The sequence below is a fragment of the Dromiciops gliroides genome, chromosome 1, assembly GCF_019393635.1.
Source record: "Dromiciops gliroides isolate mDroGli1 chromosome 1, mDroGli1.pri, whole genome shotgun sequence".
NCBI classification, from domain to species: domain Eukaryota; kingdom Metazoa; phylum Chordata; class Mammalia; order Microbiotheria; family Microbiotheriidae; genus Dromiciops; species Dromiciops gliroides.
Genome location: NC_057861.1, coordinates 472175270 through 472197694, shown reverse-complemented (window position 1 = coordinate 472197694; position 22425 = coordinate 472175270). Strand labels below are relative to the sequence as shown.

The following is a 22425-nucleotide window of genomic DNA, read 5'->3' as shown; positions in this document are numbered from 1 at the left end:
TTCAAATCATATTCACTACTAAATTATATGAATTCAATTTTTTTTAACTTAAGAGGTTCTAGTAAATTTGATTTAGTTTAACAAATATTGATTAAGTATGTGCTAAGAGAAAGTAGCCATGTTATATCTTAGAAGAAATGTAGCCAAAAAAACCCCCAAAACACACACACACACACACACACACACACACACACACACACACACACACACACACACAGGGAAACACTTCTACTCTCAAGGAGCTTACATCTTTTTGGGGGAGATATAAGTACATATAAAGGATACAAAAATCAATACATGAACAGACATAAAGTAATTTCAAGGGAAAGAGTATGTTGAAGGCTTAGGGAATCAGGAAAACCTTCATTTTCATTTTTTCCTCTGAAAGATTATGCTCAGTTTTGTTGGATATATGATTCTTGGTTGTAATCCCAATTCCTTTGCCCTCTGGAATATCATATTCCATACCCTCTGGTCTTTAATGTAGAAGCTGCTAGATCTTGTGCTATCCTGACTGGGGTTCTACAGTACTTGAATTCTTTCTTTTTGGCAGCTTGCAATATTTTCTCCTTGACTTGAGAGCTCTGGAATTTGGCTATAATATTCCTAGGAGTTTTCCTTTTGGGATCTCTTTCAGGAGGTGATTGGTGGATTCTTTCAATTTCTATTTTACCTTCTGCTTCTAGAATATCAGGGCAATTTTCCCTGACAATTTCTTGGAAGATGATGTCTAAGCTCTTTCCTTGATCATGGTTTTCAGGTAGACCAATAATTTTCAGATTCTCTCTCCTGGACCTATTTTCCAGGTCAGCAGTTTTTCCCAGAAGATATTTCACATTGTCCTCTATTTTTTTATTCATTTGGATTTGCTTTATAGTGTCTTGGTTTCTCATAAAGTCACTAGCTTCCATTTGTTCAATCCTAATTCTTAGGCAATTGTTTTCATCGGAGAGCTTTTGTACCTCCTTTTACATTTGGCCAATTTGGCTTTTCAAGCTGTTGACTTTTTTCTCATTTCTTTCCTGCATCACCCTCATTTCTCTTTCCATTTTTTCCTTTACCTCTCTAACTTTATCTTCAAAGTCCTTTTGGAGCACCTCTATGGCCTGAGACCAATTCATATTTTTCTTGGAAGCTTTAGATATAGGGGCCCTGATGTTGACATCTTCCTCTGAGGGTGTACCTCGATCTTCCTTGTCACTAAAAAAACTTTCTATGGTCCTCACCTTTCTCTGTCTGCTAATCTTGCCTTTCTTTGACTTGACTTTTAGCTCCTTAAAGTGGGGCACTGTTTCCAGGCTGTACTATCCCAAGCTTCAGGAGGTCCCAGGTGGTTTGATTCAAGGAACAGCAGGTTCTTCACTCACCTGGCCTGTTCCCTAGTACATAGATGACCCCAGACTAACTTGCTAATCAACCAGCTTTGTGTGTTGTGGTTGTCAGCTCTGATGAGTCTGTGCCGCTCCTCTACCTGGGCCACTGCTACTCAAGCCTACTTCTGGTTTCCAGCAGGGGTGAAAAACCCAAGTTCTGCCTCAGCACCAGCATAGACCCCTGTAATCTCCCCCCTGCCAAGGGCTCATCCCTCTCACCAGACCGTGAGCTTAGTTCCAGATGACACGGGCACTGCGGCTTATTCAGAGGCGGGGGGGGGGGGGGGGGGGAGGGAGTTGTCTCTTTCTCTGGAGAGGCATTCCTGGGACTGGATCTGTGTCAGGGTGACTGTAGGGTTGGGCTCCACTCCAGTCTCAGCATAGCAGCTCCCTCCTTCTGACCTTCCAAGCTATCCTTGGTTGGAAGATGATTTCAGCACATTCTTCTGTGGGTTTTGCTGCTCCAGGAATTGTCTTATGGCATTATTTGCATGTTTTTTGGAGTGATCATGTCATGAGTTTGAGAGCTCACTGCCTTTCCTCTGCTATCTTGGCTTCGCCCTGTCAAACATCTTTTTTTTTTTTTAAATCTTTTAATTAACATTTTGATTTAAAGTTTTGAGTTCAAATTCTATTCCTCCTTTTTTCCCCTGCCTCCCCATGTCCCTCTCTGAGGCAGTAAAAAATTGGATATAGGTTATACATGTACAGTTATGTAAAACATTTCCATATTTGTCATTTTGTATAAGGAGACTCAAATAAAAGAAAAAAAATGAAAGAAAGAAAATGAAAAAAAAAGCATACTTCAGTCTGTGTTTAAACAATATCAATTCTTTCTCTGGAGGGAGATAGTATGCTCCATCATTAGTTTTTTGGGATTCACAGTTCTGCATCAAACAATATTGCTGTCACTATGTACAATGTTCTCCTTCACAATATAGCAGTTGATGTAAGTCTTTCCAGGTTTTTTTGAAATCATTCTGCTTGTCATTTCTTATAGCACAATTAATATTCCATCACCATCATATACCACAGCTTGTTTAGCCATTCCCCAATTGATGGACATCCCTTCGATTTTCAATTCTTAGCCACCACAAAAAAGAGCTGCTATAAATACTTTTGTACAAAAAGGTCTTTTTCTCTTTTGGGGGATGTCTTTGGAATATAAACCTAGCATTGATATTGCTGGATCAAAGGGTATGCACAGTTTTATAGCCCTTTGGACATAGTTCCAAATTCCTCTCTAGAATGGGTGGATCAGTTCACAACTCCAAGAACAGTGAATTAGCATCCCATTGTCTTGGTAGGTAGACACTGAGTATTTCATATTGTTTACAATTATTTTAAATGGAATTTCTCTATCTGTTGCTGCTGGATTTTGTTGGCAATATATAAAAATGCTAATGACTTATGTGAGTTTATTTTGTATCCTGCCATTTTGCTAAAGTTGTTAATAATTTCAAGTAGTTTTTTAGTTTATTCTCTAGGTTTTCCCAAGAATAACATCATATTGTCTGCAAAGAGTGATAGTTTTGTTTCCCTATTGCCTATTCTAATTCCTTTAATTTTGTTTTCTTCTCTTATTGCTATAGCTAACATTTCTAGTACAATATTAAATAATAGAGGTAATAATAGGCATCCTTGCTGATTGTATTGGGAAGGCTTTTAGCTTATCCACATTACAGATAATACTTGCTGGTGGTTTTAAATAAATAGTACTTATCATTTTAAGTAAGCTCCATTTATTCCTGTGCTCTCTAGTATTTTAATAGGAATGGATGCTGTATTTTTTCAAAAGCTTTTTTTGCATCTATTGAGATAATCATATGATTATCTCTATTGGTTTTGTTATTGATATAGTCAATTGTGCTGATAATTTTCCCAATATTGAACCAACCCTGCGTTCCTGGTATGAATCCCACCTGGTTGTAGTGTATGATCCTTATGATAAATTGCTGTAATCTCTTTTCTAATATTTTATTTAAAATTTTTGCATCAATATTCATTAGGGAAATTTGTCTATAATTTTCTTTCTCTGTTTTGGCACTTGCTATTTTGGGTATCAGCACCATATTTGTCTCATAAAAGGAATTTGGTAAGACCCCACCTGTTTTCCCAAATAGTTTAAATAATATTGGGATTAATTGTTTAAATGTTCAGTAGAATTCACTTGTGAATCAATCTGGTTGATTGATGGTTTGTTCAATTTCTTTTTCTACGACTGGGTTATTTAAGTATTTTACTTCTTCTTTTCCCTCATGAAGTCTTTTTCCTGTTTATCTTTTTATGTTTCTCCAGGGTCTTGTATTTGAAGGTCAAATTTTCTATTCAGTTCAGGTCTTTTCATAACAAATGCTAGAAAGTCTTCTTTCTCATTGAAATTCCATGTTTGCCTCTGAAAGATGATGCTTAGTTTTGCTGGGTACATGATTTTTGGCTGTAGTCCCAGTTCCTTTGCCCTCTGGAATATCATATTCCACGCCCTCCAGTCTTTTTTTTTTTTTTTAGTGAGGCAATTGGGGTTAAGTGACTTGCCCAGGGTCACACAGCTAGTAAGTGTTAAGTGTCTGAGGCCAGATTTGAACTCAGGTACTCCTGACTCCAGGGCCGGTGCTCTATCCACTGCGCCATCTAGCTGCCCCCCTCCAGTCTTTTAATGTAGAAGCTGCTAGATCTTGCTTTATCCTTATTGGAGCTCCATTCCTTTTTTCTAGCTGCTTGCAATATTTTCTCCTTGACCTGGGAGTTCTGGAATTTGGCTATAATATTCCTGGAGGTTTTCCTTTTGGGATCTCTTTCAGGAGGTGATTGGTGGATTCTTTCAATTTCTATTTTAGCGTCTGCTTCTAGAATATCAGGGCAATTTTCCCTCACAATCTCTTGGAGGATGGTGTCTAAGCTCTTGTTTTGGTCATGGTTTTCAGGTAGTCCAATGATTTTCAAATTATCTCTCCTAGATTTATTTTCTAGGTCAGCTGTTTTTCCAAGGAGATATTTCACATTGCCCTCTATTTTTTCATTCAGTTGGATTTGCTTTACTGTGTCTTGGTTTCTCATAAGGTCACTAGCTTCCATTTGTTCAATGCTAATTCTTAGGGAATTATTTTCAGCAGACAGTTTTTTAATCTCCTTTTCCATTTGGCTTTTCAAACTGTTGACTTTTTTCTCATGACTCTCCTGCATTGCTCTCATTTCTCTTTCCATTCCTTCCTTTCTTTCTCTACATCTTTGTTCTATCTCTCCTACTTTCTCTTCAAAGTCCCTTTTGAGAGCTTCCATGGCCTGAGACCAGTTCATATTTTTCTTGGAAGCTTTGGATGTTGGAACTTTGACCCTGTTATTATCTTCTTCTTCTGAGGATGTATTGTGGTCTACCTTTCCCCCAAAGGAGTTTTTGATGGTCTTCTGCTTTCTCTGCCTACTCATCCTGGCTTACTATTTCTTGGCTTTTTACTCCTTCTTAAAGTGTAGCACTGCTTCCAGGACACACTGTTTGTGCTACACCATGGCCCAGGGGGTGATTAGGCTTCTTTTCAGTCTGCCTGGCTTGTGAGTAATCACAGCAGCTTTCTCTTTGACCCAGAAACAGAAGTCTGATTGAACTGATTCTCTATGGTCAGAAGCTTGGCGTGCTTTTGCCCCTCCCTCACTGGGCCACCACCACTAGATTCAGCTGACTGGTTCAGACCCAGGGCGCTTTGCCCCAACTCCAATAGATACTGCCTCCACTTCACCCCGGCCTACCTCCAAACCCCCTCACCAGTCCGTGATCAGAGCCTCAGAAGCTGCTGGTGCTAAAGAGTCTGACATGCGCTGGAAGCAGTGTCCTTGGCTCGGTCCGCGCGCTGAGCTGTTCAGCCTGATCAGTAGGTGATCAGAATTGCCCTCTTTTGTGGAGAAATAGTCTCACTCTGTTCTTATGTGCATTAGGGTGTTCTGGGTTTTGATTTTTACCGCATTATTTGGGTGTGAATGAACGGGTTTATCTGGAACTTGTGGGAGTCACAGCCTCTCCTCTGCCATCTTGGCTCCGCCTCCCTATTTCTTCTTTTAATATGGGTAATTTATGTTTTTGTAAGCATTCATTGATTTAATTTTCATTCAGCTTTATACTTAGGATAACTGTGTATTTCCCTCCATGTTATTTTTCACTTCCTTTATCCTACCCCCCACCCCCCTCTCTCTTAACTCCCCCAAGATTTCCCTCCTTACATGTGTTTTAATTCTGATCATTTCCTTCCTCAGTATATCTTCCCTTTTATCAGTCTTGCTTCCCCCTTCTATTATCCCCATCCTTTTTTTCTTTTACTTGCTTATAGGGTAAGATAGATTTCTGTATGAAATTCCCTCTTTGAGCAATTTTTCATTTCTTTCTTTCTTTTTTTTTTTTTTTTTAAGTGAGGCAGTTGGGGTTAAGTGACTTGCCCAGTGTCACACAGCTAGTAAATGTTAAGTGTCTGAGGCCAGATTTGAACTCAGGTACTCCTGACTCCAGGGCTGGTGCTCTATCCACTGTGCCATCTAGCTGCCCTCTTTGAGCAATTTTTTTGGGAAAAAGGTTTAATCTTTGCCTACCACTTCTCCTTGCCTATTCTCCCCTCCAGTATAATAGCATTTTTGTGGCTCTTTTTACGTGGGATAATTAACCCCATTCGGTCTCCCCCCTTCTTCTTCCAGTGCAATTTCTTTCTCACCCTTTTACTTTGTCCCTTGGGATATCATCCTATCCATGTCACCTTATATCCACACCTTCTGTCTACATAAACTCCCTCCAATTACTATAAGTAGTAAAATTGTTAAGAGTTACACATATCGGGCAGCTAGGTGGCATAGTGGATAGAGCACTGGCCCTGGAGTCAGGAGTACTTGAGTTCAAATCTGGCCTCAGACACTTAACACTTACTAGCTATGTGACCCTGGGCAAGTCACTTAACCCCAATTGCCTCACTAAAAAAAAAAAAAGTTACACATATCATTTTGCCATATAGAAATATAAACAATTTAACCATATTTAATTTGGTTTTTCTTTTTTGCTTCTTTTTTTTGCCTTTTTATGTTTCTTTTGACTCTTGTATTTGTAGGTCAAATTTTTTATTCACCTCGGGTCTTTTAATCAGATCTGCTTGAAAGTCTTCTCTTTTGTTAAATTTCCATTTTTCCCCCTGAAAGATTATATTCAATTTTGCTTGATAGGAGATTCTTGGCTGTAAACCTAACTCATTTGCCTTTGGTATATCGTATTCCAAGCTCTCCAGTTCTTTGATGTGAAAGCTGCCAAATCTTGTTTAATCTTGATTGTAACTACACAATACTTGAATTGCTGTTGTTTTGTTTTGTTTTGTTTTGTTTTGTTTTTGGCTGCTTGCAATACTTTCTCCTTGATCTGTGAGCTCTGGTATCTGGCTATGATGTTCCTGGGAGTTTTCATTTTGGGTTCTCTTTCAGGTAGTTATTGGTGAATTCCTTGTGTTTCTGTTTTGCACTCTTGTTCTATATCAGGACAATTTTATTTGAAAATTTCTTGAAAGATATTACCCATGCTTTTTTTTTGTGTGGGTTTTTTTATGGTCATGGCTTTCTAGTAATTCAATAATTCTCTTATCATCTCTTATGGATCTATTTTCTGTCAGTTGTTTTTCCAATGAGTAATTTCACATTTTTTTCTATTTATTTTTACTTTATTGATTTTGTTTTATCATATCTTGATATCTTGTAAAGTCATTAGTTGAAGGTTAAGTGACTTGTCCAGGGTCACACATCTAGTAAGTGTCAAGTGTCTGAGGTCGGATTTGAACTCAGGTCCTCCTGGATCCAGGGCCAGTGCTTTATCTACTGTACCACCTAGCTGCCCCTATTCTAATTTTTAAGGAATTTTTTTCTTCAGTGACCCATCATACTTCCTTTTCCATTTGGCTAATTGTGCTTTTTAGGGAGTTGTTTTCCTTGGTAAATTTTTGTATATCTTTTCCCATGTTATTGACTCTTTTTTCATGATTCTCCTTTATTACTCTCATTTCTTTTCCAGAGGTGCAGATGGTGTAGATGGGAAGTAGGATGAACTTCAAAGTCCAGGTTTTGCCCTCTATAAAGAAAGACTTTGAGGGGCAGATACTTAACACGTACTAGCTGTGTGACCCTGGGCAAGTCATTTAACCCCAATTGCCTCACCAAAAAAAAAGAAAAAGAAAAAAAAAGGCTTTGTGTGGAATTTAGTATTCTCCTCTCTAGCCCTGCATTCAAAGGGGAGAAGAGATTGAGTATATCCAAGACTGGGTTAAATAGCAGGATGAGATTTCTGGTGATCAGCTTATCTTGGGAGGGGCATCTTGTTGGTATATTTGAGACCAAATAGAAATCTCTTGGGTTATTGGAAATCCATTTCTCCCTTCATGGAATTCTTATGAAGTTCTCTTCTGATATAGGTCTTTGTTGGGTTCTGAGAGCTCATACCACGATAGAGGCCTGAAGCTGCCTTTCTTCCATGTGTCTACTTCATGTGTTAAGACTCTGACATCAGCCACTACTGCTCTGGGGAAACTTGCTGATCCTGATTAAAAATGTGACACATTCTGACCTATTGCAGCTCTAATGTTGTTGTGCAGCTCTTGGTTATTGGAAGTCCTTTGCTCTCTTTGTGGTACTCATAGTTTTCCCATTGGGTAGATATTGTAACTTTTTCTGCTGGATTTCTTGTAGTTCCCTGAATCTGTCTTTCCTAATGTAGTCCAGTGTTATTAACTTCTAATTCAGACACACTCTATTATACACCTTTGATTTCATCAAATGTAATATGTATAAGGGGTTGATTTAAATATATTAATAAATGATTATTGAATTCTTCACTTTTCTAAAGATGATTATTTGAAGTTTCTTATTTCAAGTAAAGTGAAATCAACAAGTTATATATCAATTGTGTACTGGCCCACCTCTGACCTGTGTTCTGTACACGTTCTCCTCTCTGGTGGCTGATAATTTTATACTTTATAATTTAGTCGTCTTCTTGAAAATAATATCCTAGTGAAGGAAAAAAAGAGAAAATTTTAACTATATATAGCTTCTAGTTAATGAGGTACACATGCATTATTGATTCATTGTATTTTTTTTCTCAGAGCAGATAATAAATGACTCTTCAAAGTAAACTTGGTTTATTTTAAAATGTAACTAGTCCCATGTACCTTGGTGTGCAAGCAATTTCTCTTCCTTGCCTCTAAATTTCATAAGGAAAAAAATACTAATGTAATTAGGACAAGCCATCAAGACTTTACTCCAGGTTGACAAATTTTAAAGGACATTAACAGGGGCAGCTAGGTGGCACAGTGGATAGAGCACCAGCCCTGGAGCCAGGAGGACCTGAGTTCAAATGTGACCTCAGACACTTAACACTTACCAGCTGTGTGACCCTGGGCAAGTCACTTAACCCCGATTGCCTCACCAAAAAACCCAAAAAACCCCAGAAAACAAAAACCTAAATAAATAAAGGACATTAACAGCATTCAATAAATTAATCAAAAAGCAGTTATTAAGTGCTTTTATATCTATAAAGTAGAAGACTGCAGGGGTTATAGTAGCTGTAGTGGATTCCAGGCCTGGCAGCTGTGTATAGCTGAAGCTCCAGAGCTACTTGTTTGTTTTCCTTGGAGGGAGAAGTGAAGGATGAAGTTTGTAGCTTTCAGGATTTGATCTCTGTCCTGGTAGTGAGAGGTAGGCTAGGTGGCTGATGCTGATCCTTGGGCCTTGGCCTGGGAAGGGCAGGCAGCCTTGGCTGAATCATGGAAGATGAAACTTCCGCATCGTGGAGGAAAGACTCCTGGGCAGTACATGTGCTATGAGGAGACCTGGACTCTGGTCTCAACTCTGTCTCAAATCTGGACATTTGTTTCTTTCTCTGTAAAATAGAGTGGGTAGAAAAAGTTCCCTCTAAGGTCTCTTTGAACCCTGAAATGTATGAGTTTATAAGAATGGGTAGTCATTACATTTCATTTCTACTCAGCCTTCAAATAATGTGAGATTTAAATTTGCCTTTCTCAATGGCTCTGCCACTGGTTCCCTTTCTGGGGTCTCAGTTTTCTTCATTAAATGAGTTAGATAATATGACCCCTAATATCCTTTTTCTTTTTTTTTTAGTGAGGCAATTGGGGTTTAGTGACTTGCCCAGGGTCACACAGCTAGTAAGTGACAAGTGTCTGAGGTCGGATTTGAACTCAGGTACTCCTGACTCCAGGGCCAGTGCTCTATCCATTGCGCCACCTAGCTGCCCCCCTAATATCCTTTTTAACTCTAACATTCTATCATAATACCTTGAGAATTTATTGTCTTCCTAAACCCCCACCCTCCTTCTGACTTCCCTCTTTCTATTTTTAGAGTACTACCATTCTTCTAACTAGGTGGCATAGTGAATAGAGCTCCAGACCTGAAGTAAGGAGGATCTGCATTCAAATGGGTCCTCAGACACTTACTAGCTGTGTCACCCTGGGCAAGTCATTGTACTCTGCCTCGGTTTCTTCATCTGTAAAATGAGCTGGACATGGAAATGGCCAACCACTCCAGTATCCTTGACAAGAAAACCCCAAATGGGGTCACAGAGTCAGACACAACTGAACAAAACAACCATTCTCCAGTTTGCAACTAAGTAGGCAGCCTCATTTTTTCCTTTTCTTCCCTCTATCTCCCCCCTGGCCAATCAGTTTCTAAGTCTTAGAGATTTTAACTCTATAACATCTCTCATAGCTTCTTCTGTGCATTTATACTATAGCCCCTCTAGTTCAGGTTTTTAGCACATCTTTGCAAAAGACAACTGAACTCCTTGCCTCTCTTCCTCTTTTAACTCCAACTCCCCTCACAGCTGCTACATTGATATTCCTAAAACACAGATAGGACCATGTGATTCCCCTGCTGGAGAAGCTCCTTCAAAAGCTCCAGGTTGGATAGGTGAGGAAAGAAAGCATTCCAGAAATGGTGGAGAGCATGAATGCCACAGGAAGCCATTTTACCCGGGTCAGAATATACTTCAGGGAGTTTAATGTGTAAGCAGTGCAGAAAGACAGGTTGGAGTCAGATTGTGAAGGGCTTAAAATTTCAAATGGGAGTTTGTATTTTATCCTAGAAGTAAAAGGTATCCACTAAATATCTTAAGTGTTGATTGGTATAATTTTAACTTGTTACAATAATTTTACAAAGTGCTATTTCTTGATCTTTTTAGTGTTGTTATAGGGAATAAACAATAATAAAAATATTTAAACCTTTATAAATATAAATATTTTATAAATTTTAAATATATGATACCAATAAATTTCAGTAAATACTTTTTCTCGGATGTTAGTCAACATTTATTGAACATCTACTGAATGTAAAGTACTGTGTTCAGTAATTATAATAAAGGCCCATTGCATTTTTGGGAGTTCTAGAGGCTCCCTATAGTAAATAAATCAGAATTCTCAGAATGAAGATGAATAGGAAGGACTCGTTGAAAATAGATTTTAACTAATTTTTCCCTCACGACAGGCAGGCAGCTAACCCATTTATTCTTCCTCTTCCCACCACTTCCCTTGGAGTATTCAAATTGGAGGGGCTGATTAGTCAAAATTATTATCTCCTGTTGGTAGATTATGTGGCAAGTGTTCTCTCATCTAGCCTGGGCACTGCTATATAGCCTGTTTCCCTTTCTCAAACTTCACTTATCTACTGCACCTGCAAAGTAGATTGAAATCAGCATTTTTTGATACTATGCTACAGAAGATTCAAAACAAAAATTTCAGTCCTAGAAATGGTAGTGTTTTTGAACTTGGTAATATAAAATTTTTTAATTAGTGGAAATTTTCCCTTGCTACTGTAGATTTTCTTATGATGTTTATCTTATGTCTAAGTGTCTATAAAATCTATGGAGAAGAGGAAAGTTGGATTTATTCAGAGACGAAATAGAAGTAGAAATTGCCCACTACATTCAGATATTTGAGAATATCTATCTATGTTCTTTATCCCTATACAGCATGTATATAGTTTATGCATTAATTGATTGGATAGCCTATATTCATTCTAGGCTGAAAACTGTCGAAGAAGAATTGATCCAAACCCAGCAGATGCTTTTAAACAAGGAGGAGATTGTCCTAGAACTAGAAAAAAATATTGAAGAATCTTCTAAGACCTGTGAAAAGAAGTCTGAGTAAGTAGGAAAACCACTTAAAAGAAAGAAGTGTAATTATTTTAACAGTACAATAACATTTATTTGTCATCTGTTGGAGAGTGAGGGTTTCTATAAAAGCTTAACTTCTACATGAGTGGCTTTCAGAGTATTATGCACAGATCTCTGGTGGTTCCCAAGATCTATGGTGTTAAAACTTTTCAGAATAATATTTGTTTAGTGTTTCACCGTTCAACTCTTTGTGACCTCCATAATAATAGTAAGATGTCTTAATTTCTAATACAGTTAAGATCAATAGATTAAACTCACATGAACAAAGTTCTTTGCAGTGGGAGAGGGGTCTTTTCAATGATTTTTAAGAATATACAGGGCTCCTGAGATCAGAAAGTTTCAAAATTGCTATTCTAGATAATTGAAACTGTTTTAGTAACCAAATTATTTTTTATTTGTTATTTTTGATAGAAATCTTTCTAAAATTCTCTATATGCTCTCTTGATTACTTAAACAGCACATTTTGAATGTAGTCTACCTGTTTTATGATGACATTTAGAAAAAAAAATTGTTGCACTCTTTCGGGAATTGATTCTGATAAATGTTGCATCCACTTTTATGCCTTTACACTTTCTACCAGACCAACTGAACAATTTTTAACCATTTGTTTTTTAAAATTTTGAGTTCCACTATGCCCAAAGGGCTATGGGATTGTGAATAAATACCCTTTTACCCAGTAATACCACTAGTAGGTCTGTGTCTCAAAAAGATCACAGAAAAGGGAAAAGGACCCACATGTACAAAAAAATTTATAGCAGCTCTCTTTGTGGTGTCAAAAAATTGGAAATCGAGGGAATGCCCATCAATTTGGGAATGGCCAAACAAGTTGTGGTATATAAATGTAATGGAATACTATTGTTCTATAAGAAATGATGAGTGGGCAGATTTCAGAAAAACCTGGAAAGACTTAAGTGGACTGATGCTGAGTGAAGTGAGCAGAACCAGGAGAACATTGTACAGAATAACAGCAACATCGTGTGATGATCAGCTGGTATAGACTTAACTCTTCTCAGCAATACAGTGATCCAAGACAAATCCAAAGGACTCATGATTGGAAAATGTTCTCCACATCCAGAAAAAAGAACTGTGGATTTTGAATGCATATACTGTTTCTACTTTTTTTTTTTTAGGTTTTTCCCTTTTTTTCTGATTCTTCACAGTATGACTAATGCAGAAATATGTTTAATGTGATTGTACATATATAATCTATGTCAGATTGCTTTCTGTCTTGGGGAGGGGGGAGGGAAAGGAGGGAGGGAGAAAAATTTGGAACTGAAAGTCTTATGCAAACAAATGTTGAAAACTATCTTTACATGTAACTGGAAAATAATAAAATACTTTTATGATTAAAAAAAATTTTTGAGTTCCAAATTCTCTCCCTCCTTTCTCTTACCTCTCCTTGAGAAGGCAAGCAATTTGATATAGATTTTATATATATACTGTCATGCAAAGCATATTCCATGTTGGCTATATTATGAAAGAAAACAGAACCCCCCCCCCCCAAAAAAAATTAAAGTTTAAAAAAGTATGCTTTCATCTGAGTTTAAATTCTATCAGTTCTTTCTCTGGAAGTAGATAGTATTTTTCATCATAATTATCTGACATCTCTGAATTGCTGAGATTAACTAAGTCATTCGCAGATGAATATATAGTATTTCTGTTACTGTGTACAGTGATCTGGTTCTGCTCATTTTACTTTGCATCAGTTCATATAAGTATTTCCAGATTTTTCTTAGAGTATCCTGCTTCTCATTTCTTTTCTTTTAAATTTTTTTGTTTTTTTATTTCCCCCACTTAATAGTATTTTATTTTTTTCCAATTACATGTAAAGATAGTTTTCAACATTGGTTAGCCTTATTCAAATCTCTTGGTTGATATGACTTGAAGATGGTCTGTATTATAATGAACTTTAGGGATGACATAGAGTAGGGGAAGTAATGTTAAGCTTCCTCCCGCAGGGCAAAGTCTGTTATCTAGGTGTGTTTTAATCCCATGTGTCCTTTAGCTGTCTAGACTAAAGAATTCCTTCCTTTTTTCCTCTTGGGTTTATCCCAGATGAGATTTGATGAACTGTCTCAGGTAGAACTCACTTTCTGTGTGGGGGTGGGGGGGGTGGGGAGGGGAGAGAAAGAACTGATCCCTGGGTCCTTCGAGAAATTGATTATTAATAATTATTTTCTCACAGTTACAATGTTAAACATATTTTCTCATTAGTCATGTTGTAAAAGAAGAACCAGAACAAATGGGAAAAACCATGAGAAAGAAAAAACAAAAAAAGTGAAAATAGTATGCTTTGATTTGCATTCAGACTCCATAGTTTTTTCTCTGAATGTGGATCGTGCTCATCATTTCTTTTTTCTTTTTTTGTAGGACAATGAGGGTTAAGTGACTTGCTCAGGGTCACACAGCTAGTAAGTGTTGAGTAGTGTCTGAGGCTGGATTTGAACTCAGGTCCTCCTGAATCCAGGGCCATTGCTTTATCCACTGCGCCGCCTAGCTGCCCTCGTCATTTCTTATAGCACAATAGTATTCCATCACAATCATATACAATAGCTTGTTCAGTCATTTACCAATTGATGACATCCCTTCAGTTTTGAATCTTTTCCACCACAAAAAAGAGCTTCTATAAATACTTTTGTACATGGGTACAAATGTCTTCCCTCCATCCCACCTACCTCTTTCTTTGGCATACTGATTTAGAAGTGGTATCGCTGGGTCAAAGGGTATGCAGCATTTTAAAGCCCTTTGGGAATAGTTCCAAATTGCTCTCTAGAATTTTTGGATCAATTCTTTTAATTTTTTTATTTTGGCATATTTCTTACTATTTTCAGATGATTGAGGGCAACTGGACTTAGACACAACTTCTGACTCAGCTTTTAAAAATGTTTGTTTATGCCTTTTACTTTAAAATAAACTGTCTCTAAATATATTTTTGTCCATTTCCTCTACACAGTAAATCTTCTCTCGTAACAAAGATTATTAAAAAAAACCAATTCAACAACACATGAACATATTAACCATGTGTGATAGTATATGTAACACTCCACACTTATAATCCTATAACCTCTCATATGTAGGGAAGAAGGAGGATTTCTTCATCTCTCTTTTGTAGCTAACTTTGGTCATGATAATTATACAGTATTCAGTTTGTTTTATTCTTTGTTTACATTGTAGTAGATGTTTGTTTTGATTTATTATGCTTATTTTATTCTCCAACAGTTCATATAGTCTTACCATGTTTCTCTGAGTTCTTTATGTTTATCCTTTTTTATGACAAAGTGATAGTAAATTATTCATGTTCCTTAGTTTGTTTAGCTATTTCTAGTCAGTGGGTCATTTTGTTGGACATCTCATTTCCTTTTATCATCATATATTTCCTTGATAATATTCCTTACACCAATTCTTATGCTTAGATTATCATTGGAAATATGCTACAGCCTACTTAAACCTGAATACAGGCTGTGTGTGTGTGTATGAATATGTAGAGATATGACATCTATTTTTGAAATACAGTCTCATAGTTATTACATTCCTAGCATTAAAATCTTCTTCTCACATGTACCCTGTATTTTATATGAGCAGATTTTAAGGGATGCACAGGAATGATAGGTAGGATCTCATGGTCCAAAATTCTTCAGGTAAAGTAGCACAAGACAGATAAAAAGCAGTAAAGAATGAAATTAAGAAAACAGAAAAAGAAACAACTCCAATGAGGAAGAAAAATGGTATTCATGTTCATAATTTCACTTTTTATATTTTATAATGCACTTTTTTTTTTTGGTGAGGCAATTGGGGTTAAGTGACTTGCCCAGGGTCACACAGCTAGTTAAGTGTCTGAGGCTGGATTTGAACTCAGGTCCTCCTGAATCCAGGGCACTGTGCCACCTAGCTGCCCCAATAATGCACTTTACATGTATCACATTATTTGAGCCTCATAAAACCCTGTGAAGTAAGTGTTATTATTGCCTCCATTTTACAGATGAATGACCTAAGGGGAAGAAAGGTTAAGTGAATAGCTTAGGATCACATAGATAGTACATCTCTGAGGAAGCATTCATATGCTGCTTTAATTACTCCATTTCTAGCTCTCCATTCCCATCTTCCTGAAGAGAATGATGTGAATACTCACCATTCAACTTAAATTTTTAAAGATAAAATTTAGAAGATAGAATCCAGGGCCAAGGAGGATCAATTAATCATTTAAATTCATTAAGCACTGAGCCAAGTACTAAGGATTCAAAGGCGAAAGTGAAACTTCATGAAGTTCTATTTAGAAATAGAGGATACTTTGGGGGGGCTAGGTGGCACAGTGGATAAAGCACCGGCCCTGGATTCAGGAGTACCTGAGTTCAAATCCGGCCTCAGACACTTGACACTTACTAGATGTGTGACCCTGGGCAAGTCACTTAACCCCCATTGCCCCGCCAAAAAAAGAAAAAAAAAAGAAATAGAGGATATTTCATATATATGTACTGACTCAGAGCCATCCCTTTTTAGTTGTGGTTTGATAAAACATGATGATACACTTTTAAGTCATTCAACAGTTAACAAAAGAACAAAACAAAACCCAAAACCTTTTATATAGCTGTATCAGGAAAGGGATGTCACAAGACTAGAGAAGGGCAAATGTCTTCATTTTCAAAAATTAGAAGAGGATGGAATCTTTAAATTGTAGATCACTGAGCTTGACTTTGATTTCTGGCAAAATTTTAGAATCTGTTATTATTAGGAAGCTTCTAGAATAGTGGCATCCAAACTTTTTTGATCTCACACTGCTATTAGTAGGACATTTTTCATCATGCACCCCTAATATCTGTACCTCTATTTATGTAAATATGTAATGTGTATATGTATAAATATTTGCATATAGATTTACATATTTTATATAAAATATATGCTACAACAATGATATACACTTTGTTAAAATATAAAAATAACAAAAAGGATATAAGATGAAATGAAATAGTTTAAATTTTACTTAATAACTGTACAAAGATTTTTTTTGCACTCAACTCAAAATATTAGTAAAAACACTGTGATTGTATATGACTCATTAGTTTTTTGATAACTACCTTCTTATAAATCCTGGGAGATAGGATGGAGTTGAAAATAATAATTTTCTTGTACCATTAAGTTGGACAGTGTAGCTTGTAAAGAAGGCAAATTCTCCCTCCTTTTTTTTTTTTTTTTTGGTGAGGCAATTGGGGTTAAGTGACTTGCCCAGGGTCACACAGCTAGTAAGTGTTAAGTATCTGAGGCCAGACTGACTCCAGGGCTGGTGCTCTATCCACTGCTCCACCTAGCTGCCCCACAAATTCTTTTATAAAAATATACTTTAGGGGCAGCTGGGTGGCACAGTGGATGGAGCGCCGGCCCTGGAGTCAGGGGTACCTGAGTTCGGGTCCGGCCTCAGACACATAACACTTGCTGGCTGTGTGACCCTGGGCGGGTCACTTGGCCCCAATTGCCTCACTAAAAAAAAAAAAATTAAAATTAAAAATATACTTTATTGAAACTGAAAGATGCCTAATATAATAATAAAAAAGTCATAACATCCCCCAAAAGACAAAAAGAGTTATTTGTACAAAAATATTTATAGCAGCTCTTTTTGTGGTGGCTAAGAATTGGAAATCAAAGGAATGCCCATCAATTGGGGAATGGCTAAACAAGCTGTGGTATATGATGGTGATGGAATATTATTGTGGTATAAGAAATGACAAGCAGGATGATTTCAGAAAAGCCTAGAAAGACTTGTATGAACTGATATATAGTGAAGTGACAGAACCAAGAGAACATTGTGCAGAGACAGCAATATTGTTTGATGAACTGTGAATGACTTAATTATTCTCAACAATACAATGATCTAAGACAATCCCAAAGGACTATTGATAAAATATACTATCCACTTCCAAAGAAAGAACTGATATTGAAAGACTGAAGCATGCTATTTTTTACTCTTTCTTTTTTCCCTTTTATTCAAATTTTCTTGTACAAAATGATTAATGTGGTAATGTTTTACATAATTGCACATGTATAACCCGTATCTGATTGCTTACTGCCTCAGGGAGTGGGAAGAAGAGAGGGAAGGAGGGATAAAAATTGGAACTCAAAACTATAAATAAAAATGTTATTATTTTTTCTTTCTTTTCTTTTCTTTTCTTTTTTCTTTTTTTTTTGCGGGGCCGTGAGGGTTAAGTGACTTGCCCAGGGTCACACAGCTTGTAAGTGGCAAGTGTCTGAGGCTGGATTTGAACTCAGTTCCTCCTGAATCCAGGGCTAGTGCTTTATCAACTGTGCCACCTAGCTGCTCCCAAATGTTTATTATTTTTTTAAAAAGTCGTAACAGTCAATGAAGATAAATATTTTTCAGAAGCAGTCACCTTTGTCTCTGTGAAAATATCAATGATACATAGTATAAGAACAAAACCAAAACTGAGTTGTCCTTGATTTCAACTCAGCTTAAAGTTTTCAGTCTAAGTCTATTCTTTTTTCCTTTCCTGGGTGGTACTATACCTTAATTTCCTATTTATATCTGAATATTTTAGGGTTTTTTTTGTATGACTATGAATAATAATGAAAAGGTCCATTTGGCTGAAAAATAGGTGCAGGAAGGGCAGTATAGTTATGAGAAAGTCTGAAAAGTTGGTTGGGACCAGGCTGTGAAGGGCTTTAAATGTCAAACAGAGGAGTTTATATTTGACCTGTAAAAAAATTATTAACTATTCTAATCTGAAAATTATATAATTGTACTTATATGAAAAATTATAAATAAAAGAAAAATTATAATTTCGCCATGTAAGTCCTGCCAAGGTCGCCATTCAAATGTTAAAATATTTTAACTTACTTGGTCCTGATCTGTGGACTTTTGACTGGCTGGCTATCTGACCGTTATTAATTGCCTAAACCAGTCAGTTAGGGCCCTTTAAAAATTTCCCACACTCCTCCTCCCAAAATTGATAAGCAAATGCCTCTTAATTAAATAATCAAAGCAGAGTTTATTTATAAAAATCAATATAAAAGATAAGGGGAAAGAAATGCAAAATTATACCACCTTCTGGTGTGTCTTTCTTGCCCCTGGGTCTCCTTAGCTAGCATCCTCTGTACTGACTGACCTTTTTCTAGTTCCTCCTTACTTCCCTCTCTGTAAGTAGCCTTATTCTCCTTATCAAACCCCCTTTCTGTACTGTAGCGCTTCCTTTCTCATTGACCTCTCAGCTTCTCTATTTATTAACCTTCTCTCCCCTCAAACTTTGGCTCCCTGTGCCCCCGCACAGGCCAAGCTAATTCACTAGCTGCCCTAACACTGCAGCCCGGAGGGGGTGGAGGGGCTGTGTGTACCATACCCAGGGCACGAGGGGCCGTGCCCCCTGCTGCGCGCCCGGGACCTCTGCACAGGCCATGCCAGGGGCCGCTGCCGGGGCTACCCAGGATCTCCCGGTAGATCCCCTCAGGGAGGAGGGAGCTGAGGCTTCCCCAGCTGTCCACCCTGGCCAGCGTCCCCTAAGGCTCATGGGTCTTCTCAGTTTGGCTGAAGCAGAGGGGGAGGGGCATGTCTGCTTACAAAGAGAAAAACCCTGAGGGCCTAAAGCTTTTTAATCTCAGCCCAAAATCAGGGTCCCCAAATCACAATAAAGTCCCACAGATCTTACCGGCAAGAGGGAGCCTTTGGAATTTATTGAGAAGACAGGGACATAGCCAGACTTGCATTTTAGGAAAACTCCTTTGGTGTGTGGAGGATAGTTGGGGAGAAACTTTAGGCAGAGGAGCAGTTAGGAGCCATTTGAAAGTCTATGTGAGAGATGAAGAGCCACTGATTGTAGATGACTTTTTCAAGGAGAAAAGATTTGGGGTGATAGCTAGCAGGGATCCATGGTTCAAGGGATGGTTTATGTCAATGATTAGAAGAATTTATGGGTTGAATATATATACAAGAGCTTTAAATTTCTTTTTAATTAATTCTCAGCTGATTTCAAAGCCCCTTCCTCTTCTAGTTTAGATATTTAAAGGAACATCATTACATCACAGCCAATCTTGTTTTTGATCTAATCATTTCTCTTGGATTTCATTATTATGTTTATGCAGATGACTTTCAGATCTTTATATCCAGCCCCAGTATATTCATTGAATTTCAGGTTTGCCACACCAATTGCCTGTTGGAAATTTTAAACTGAATATCCAAGAGACATCTCAACCTCATCATGTCTAAAATAAAATTCATTATCTTTCCCCTCAAACTGACCTCTTTTCCCAACTTCCTACCATTTTCCCCATTTCCTGTGTTTATAACCTGATTTATTCTGGATGCCTCATTTTTCCTCACCCCACATATCTAATTATTTGCTAAATTTCTGCCTCTTCAACATAACTTGAATTCAACCTATTCTCTCCAATCACAGAACTACCACCTTGGTTTAGGCCCTAATCTCCTCTTTTTTTTTTTTTTTTTGATGGGGCAATGAGGGTTAAGTGACTTGCCTAGGGTCACACAGCTAGTAAGTGTCAAGTGTCTGAGGCTGGATTTGAACTCAGGTCCTCCTGAATCCAGGACTGGTGCTTTATCCACTGTGCCACCTAGCTGCACCCCTCCCCCCTATCTCCTCTTGCTTAGATTATTGTGCCCTAAAAGGTCTCTCTCTCTCCCTCAGAGTGATTTTTCTTATGCACAGATATGACCATGCCACTTCTCTACTCTATAAACACCAATAGGGTTGAATATAAAACCCTCCATTTAGCTTTTAATGTACTTTGTTACCTGGCTTCAGCCAACCCTTTCATTTTCAGTTGCACATTTTTCCTCCTTTCTTAGTGATTCAAGCAAACTGACAACCTCTGTTTCTCAGAGGAGACAGTCTATCTCCTGTCTCTTTGTCTTTGTATTTTGTTATCCCCCCATACCTAGAAAGAATGTCCATCCTCTTCCACATGACTCTCTTCCTTTAGGACACAGCTTGGGTACCACCATATATCTGAAGCTTTTCCTTCTTGCTAGTTTCCTCTCAAACTACCTTATATAGTTCCTAACTACTTTGTATTAATTTGCATTGATTTTCTTTTATATTTATTCTCTATATCATATATATGTATATGCATGTATGTATGTGTGTACATACACACACATGTGACTTGAATCTTCTCCCTTAGAATGTATGCTTCTTTTAAGGATTGTTTTAAATCTTTTGTTTGCATTTTCAGAACCTAGCACATAGTAGTTGCTTAATACATACATGCCTCCTGATTACTTCTTAAAGCTCTATGATTTATAAAGATTTTTTCCTATTTATCTGTGGCATGGCTATACTCTTCAGAATAATTGTTTTGAAATCATTTGTGTTTCATTTGCTCTCTTTTAGTATTGTGCTTCTGCTGAGCCAAAAACAGGCACTAGAAGAGCTAAAGCAGTCAGTCCAGCAGTTAAGATGTGCTGAGGCCAAGCTCACAGCCCAGAAAGAACTACTAGAACAAAAAGTACAAGAGAATGATGGAAAAGAGCCACCTCCCGTCTTCAATTATGAAGAAGATGCTCGATCAGTTACATCTATGGTAAGTCATCAGTGGTTTGCACTAGTAGAAGCAGAGAAGGCAATTGCTAAGGGAGGGGGTGTTAATATATCAATTAATGTTTGTTAATGTAACTATGCTAGAATATGTATGTTTTGCAAAATAAAGCTTAATGTAAAACTGAATATTAGAGCTATGATTTTATTGGTGTAAGGAATGCCCAGATAAGGAAGTCTTCTTCTACCATTGCAGGTTGTCATTTTCTCTGCAACTCACTTCCTTAGAAGTTTGCCTAGAGCCCTGAAATGTGAAGAGATTTGTCCAGAGTCACACAGCTATAGCATGTGTAGGAGGCAGGAACTGAATGTAGATCTTTCTGGTTCTGAAGCTGGCTCTCTATCCAGTCAGTCATACTACTTCTCAATGCATATTTCATACTTACATTTTCCTGCCTTGATTTCCTTCACTTTTTCTGTGAACTATGAGATAATTAATATAAAAATAACTTTAATTGGCAATACTGGAACTGATGTTTAGGCAATTGTTTTACATATATTTGCATCGTTTTACAGTGATGTTTTCTCTTACAAAGACAAAAACTTTGTAAGTGTTAAAGATGTATAGTAAAGGAAAACAAATTAGCCCATTAGCCCTGTCCAAAAAACCAAGACAAAACAAATCCCCTCCCAGCCCCAACTAAAAACAGTTCAGTCTGTACTCTGAATCCATCATACCTCTATTAGGAGGTAAGTAGACTTTCATCATGGGTCCTTTGGAATTGTCGTTGGTCATTTGTCTTGATCAGAGTTCTTAAGACTTTCAAAGTGGATTCAAAGTGGATTTACAAGATTGTTGTTATTTGAAACCTTTTCTGAGAAACTTGACACAAATATTTTTTTTCCATTTGCCTTTTTCTTTTCTAATTTTAGCTGAATTGTATTTGCTTGTTCAAAATCTTTTTCATTTTACATAATCAAAATTGTGCATTTTACATTTTCTGACCCATCCCTTTTTTGGTCATGAACTCTTCCTTTATCTATACATTTGACAAATAATTTCTTCCTTGTTCCTCTAATGTTTTTGTAATATCATCCTTTATGTTTAAGTCATACACCCATTTGGAGGTTGTCTTGGCATATGGTATGAGATATTGATTTATAACTAGTTTTGGCCTGACTGCTTTCAATTTTCCCAAGTTTCTGTTGAATAGTGAGCTCTTTCCCTGATAGCTAAGATCTTTGGATTTATCAAACAAACACTAGGCTACTGTACTCATTTACTTCTATGTATCATGTTTCTAATTTATTCCATTGATCAATTTGCAGTTTCTTCACCAATTCTCCCCCTACCCCACCCCCTACCAAA

The 22425-nt window shown here is 37.3% G+C and overlaps 1 protein-coding gene across 6 annotated transcripts in view; it reads left to right on the top strand.

Annotated features, from left to right (window-relative positions):
- FER (FER tyrosine kinase) overlaps positions 1-22425 on the top strand; it is a 284636-nt gene that overhangs the window by 88112 nt on the left and 174099 nt on the right. For 5 of the 6 annotated variants that reach the window (XM_043975821.1, XM_043975819.1, XM_043975820.1 and 2 more), the window contains 2 exons: positions 11410-11532; positions 20913-21102. In XM_043975821.1, the coding sequence (XP_043831756.1) occupies positions 11410-11532; positions 20913-21102 (313 nt within the window). Of the gene's footprint in view, positions 1-7795; positions 8104-11409; positions 11533-20912; positions 21103-22425 lie in introns of those variants that run through there. The other variant, XM_043975824.1, reaches the window with a different exon arrangement.